The 3,212-nt window shown below is 37.8% G+C and overlaps 1 protein-coding gene across 9 annotated transcripts in view; it reads right to left on the bottom strand.

The window, feature by feature from the left end:
- Positions 1 to 479: 479 nt before the first annotated feature.
- LOC100499599 (glutamate receptor 2) overlaps positions 480 to 3,212 on the bottom strand; it is a 70,829-nt gene continuing 68,096 nt past the window's right edge. For 2 of the 9 annotated variants that reach the window (XM_021584120.2, XM_021584119.2), the window contains exons 15-16: positions 3,145 to 3,212; positions 480 to 2,535 (exon numbers count right to left, since the gene is read on the bottom strand). The exon at positions 3,145 to 3,212 is cut by the window's right edge and continues 86 nt beyond it. In XM_021584120.2, the coding sequence (XP_021439795.2) occupies positions 2,414 to 2,535; positions 3,145 to 3,212 (190 nt within the window). In that variant the 3' untranslated portion in view covers positions 480 to 2,413. The other 7 variants (XM_021584117.2, XM_021584118.2, XM_021584122.2 and 4 more) reach the window with 4 other exon arrangements.

Below are 3,212 nucleotides of genomic sequence, written 5' to 3'. Positions count from 1 at the left end.
TTATGAAAATAATTCAGAGAAACAAAGCTTATAATGAACTCTGCACAAAATATATCTCATCCTGGATATGATAAATGTACCAGAAAGTCATTTAGCAATTAACATTCTGGCATCCTCAATGAATATACTCTTAATCTAATGACAAAAACGCATAATTACTGAAGTTGTTGATCATTGCAAATGCTTAAACTTTGCAATGAACTCTTTCAGAGAATGCTTCGGTAGTATGTGGGCTCACTGAGCTGGCATATTGTTTCATTCCATTCAAACAGAAGGCCAAGTCTAAACAATGTGTTGTGGGTTTCACCCATGTGGGTTTTGGAGGGGAAAAGTTCTGCAGGTTGGTAAGATATTTGAGATGCTGCTGGACAAAACAAATGTATGTCTGTTTTTGATGGTCTTGACAGAAGCAAGGTATAGAAAACACACCAATACATATGCTAAAGACTGTTGGTAAAGTGAAGACACAACACACAGAATGATAACAAGAGAAAGCCACTTTTTATTTCGAAAGAATCCCAACAATAAACAAGTTGGCACACATTCCATATAGAAAATGTCAGTGAGAATAGTCTGGATATGCAATGATGACGGTGATAAGATAACTTACTGTTGTATTGTTCATTACAACAACAAAAGCAACAGTGATACCAATAGTACATTGTGTGCCTCCCTTTACATATGGGAGAGGACGTGATCGCATGTTAGGTCAAGTTATTCAAATGCAAAAGTAACGATGGTCTTTCTGGAACCTTCCGTGTGTGCCTAAATCAGAGGTGCATGTCTGTAAAAGCTGTTTCAAAGCTCCTACCTAATAAAGCTACTGCGGGATGTGTTCTATCCAAAAATGTAACACGTTTGTTTTGAAACATATCCTACTATGAATAATTGATATTGAAAATCCGTCACCGCCAAATGACCCGCATGTATAAGTACTGCATGTAATTGACAAAAAAATATAAATATAAACTGAGGAGGGATTGTAACGTTTTAGTGGATATTACTCATACTTGTCATAAAAAATACCCATATTTCTACTTTCCTATTTCCCATCAAGTATTTAGTCTCACAACTTCAACACTAAAATGGAAATGCACATTGTCAAAAAGAAATGAGATGCATTTGAGGTAACAACATGCAACTGATGCTAATTTACACTCAGGTTAATGCAAAGTACGTGGAGTTAACTTAAAAATTAAAATGAAAAAAAAGTTGCTGAAATATAACTCTTAGCCATAAAACTGTACACCAAGAAACAAAACGCACAAAATGTGACTACATTCACTTGATGACAGTGACTGATTATATTAAGACTACGATATTCATACCTACTGGCACTACATTTTGGCACCCTTATTATTTGGCATTTTTAAACGACCATTTTGACCATGTAATACGTAGGTTTATTTTCCTCTCATAGCAAAACGTATGCAATAACACAGTAGTGGAGTGTCATGGAGTGTAAACTGTTTTTTTCCTTTAAAAAGTGGGCCGCGATCCTGATCCTTGACAGAAAGAAATACAAACAGCAAAATACTTTAAAGCAAACAAATAACATACAAAAACATATGTGCCATCCACTCGAACAAGTAAAAACATAGGAAAAGGATTGATTTCAAATGTCAAGCATTGCTAAGTATTTTATATCACCACCAAATGTTAAAGAATAAGATATATAGGAAAGTTTAGAATAGTAATAAATTACATGATTTAAACATTCCAAACCCCATAAACAACATATTTGGCTTTAAAAATATCGAACTACAAGCTGTTAAGCATTTTTTCCCCCCAATATACTCACACATTAATAGGTTTATATTCAACCAGTATGTAAGCGGTTTTATTTAAAAGCCATTTTTGTGAAAATACATACAAATATTTTTTCATATAGTTTTACTTAAATTTTCAACAACAAAAAAATTGACATTTCACAATTCGATGATGAAGTCAAGTGTGCTTGAAGGATCCCGGGGTTGGCGGTGGTGGCTACAGAAACAGACATGTTGTCTCAACAATGACCCCCCCCCCCCCCCAGTTGAGATGACAGAACTCCCATGAGCAGCTGTTACAGTCAATCATGCTTCCTATATCTCCAACATTCTCAGAGATAGGAAATGATGTCACCGGGTTACCTAAAAAAGGCCTCCCTTTGTATTCCAAGGTGAAATTCCATCGAGAGGGATCGTCTTTTGTTTAATGAGAAATAGAGAGCGAGAAGAAGGAAACGTCTTCATGACACCATAATGGGAGGCCCCTTAACCCATTCAACTAAAATGGAGAGAAAGAAAGCGTGAAGAGAGAGGGGCGAGGGAAAATGACGAAAACCGCTCTATTGAAACCATTGTAAGGCACTCAAAAGGTTCTTATCGATCAGGAGAGATCTGTCAAGCTGACGTTCATTCCCATGCCGGGTCTAACGTAAGGTACCGCATGCACTGCTTTTGGAAACTCTGGAGTCATCACACGGCCGTTCTCCCCAGTACTCCCCGTTATAGACAGCCTCGCTTTGCTCCTCATTGCGTCCGTGAAGGTCACCTAACATACACACACAAGCACACGCACACACACACGCGACCAACATAACCATACACACACACATGTATTCCAGCACACAAACACAAGGAAACCAGGTTAATTCCAGACATCCCCTCCAACCTAGTAAACTTAAGATTTTAAATGTAGAAAGATGAGAATGCAAACGTAAACAAAATACGATTTCCATGGGTATAGCAAAATGCGGGATGCAAATGCCCATGTACAGCTTGATATGCATGATTATCACAAGCAGTATCGCTTAATGTGTCACTGGGACACATAGGTTAATGAGCATGGCCATCAACAGTCATACATGATCATGATGTTAAACAGTAAGGAAACTTAAAATGAACCAAAACACTGTAAAAACTCTAAAAACAGGGTCGTCTCTCTCTCATTACCAAATCATAACACGATCTGATTTGGCCAACCTCCACATTCAACATTCAAGGATGGGACAGATGAAGCCAAAAGCGTGCATTGGGGGGAATTTATATGAAGACCTCGTTCCTACCCCCTAAATTTTTACACTTTCGATCCCATATACGTTGTAACCTTCCTTATAAGTTGCAAAATTCTGTGAATTCTGCGAGGAAGTTGGGTTAATACTCTGTGCATTCTTTGCCACCTTCATTCGTTTCGCCTCGGCTCGGGACTTGTAACAGAACTCAATCAAG

This window comes from Oncorhynchus mykiss, chromosome 31 (assembly GCF_013265735.2).
Source record: "Oncorhynchus mykiss isolate Arlee chromosome 31, USDA_OmykA_1.1, whole genome shotgun sequence".
NCBI lineage: Eukaryota > Metazoa > Chordata > Actinopteri > Salmoniformes > Salmonidae > Oncorhynchus > Oncorhynchus mykiss.
This window is presented reverse-complemented; position numbering and strand designations above follow the sequence as displayed.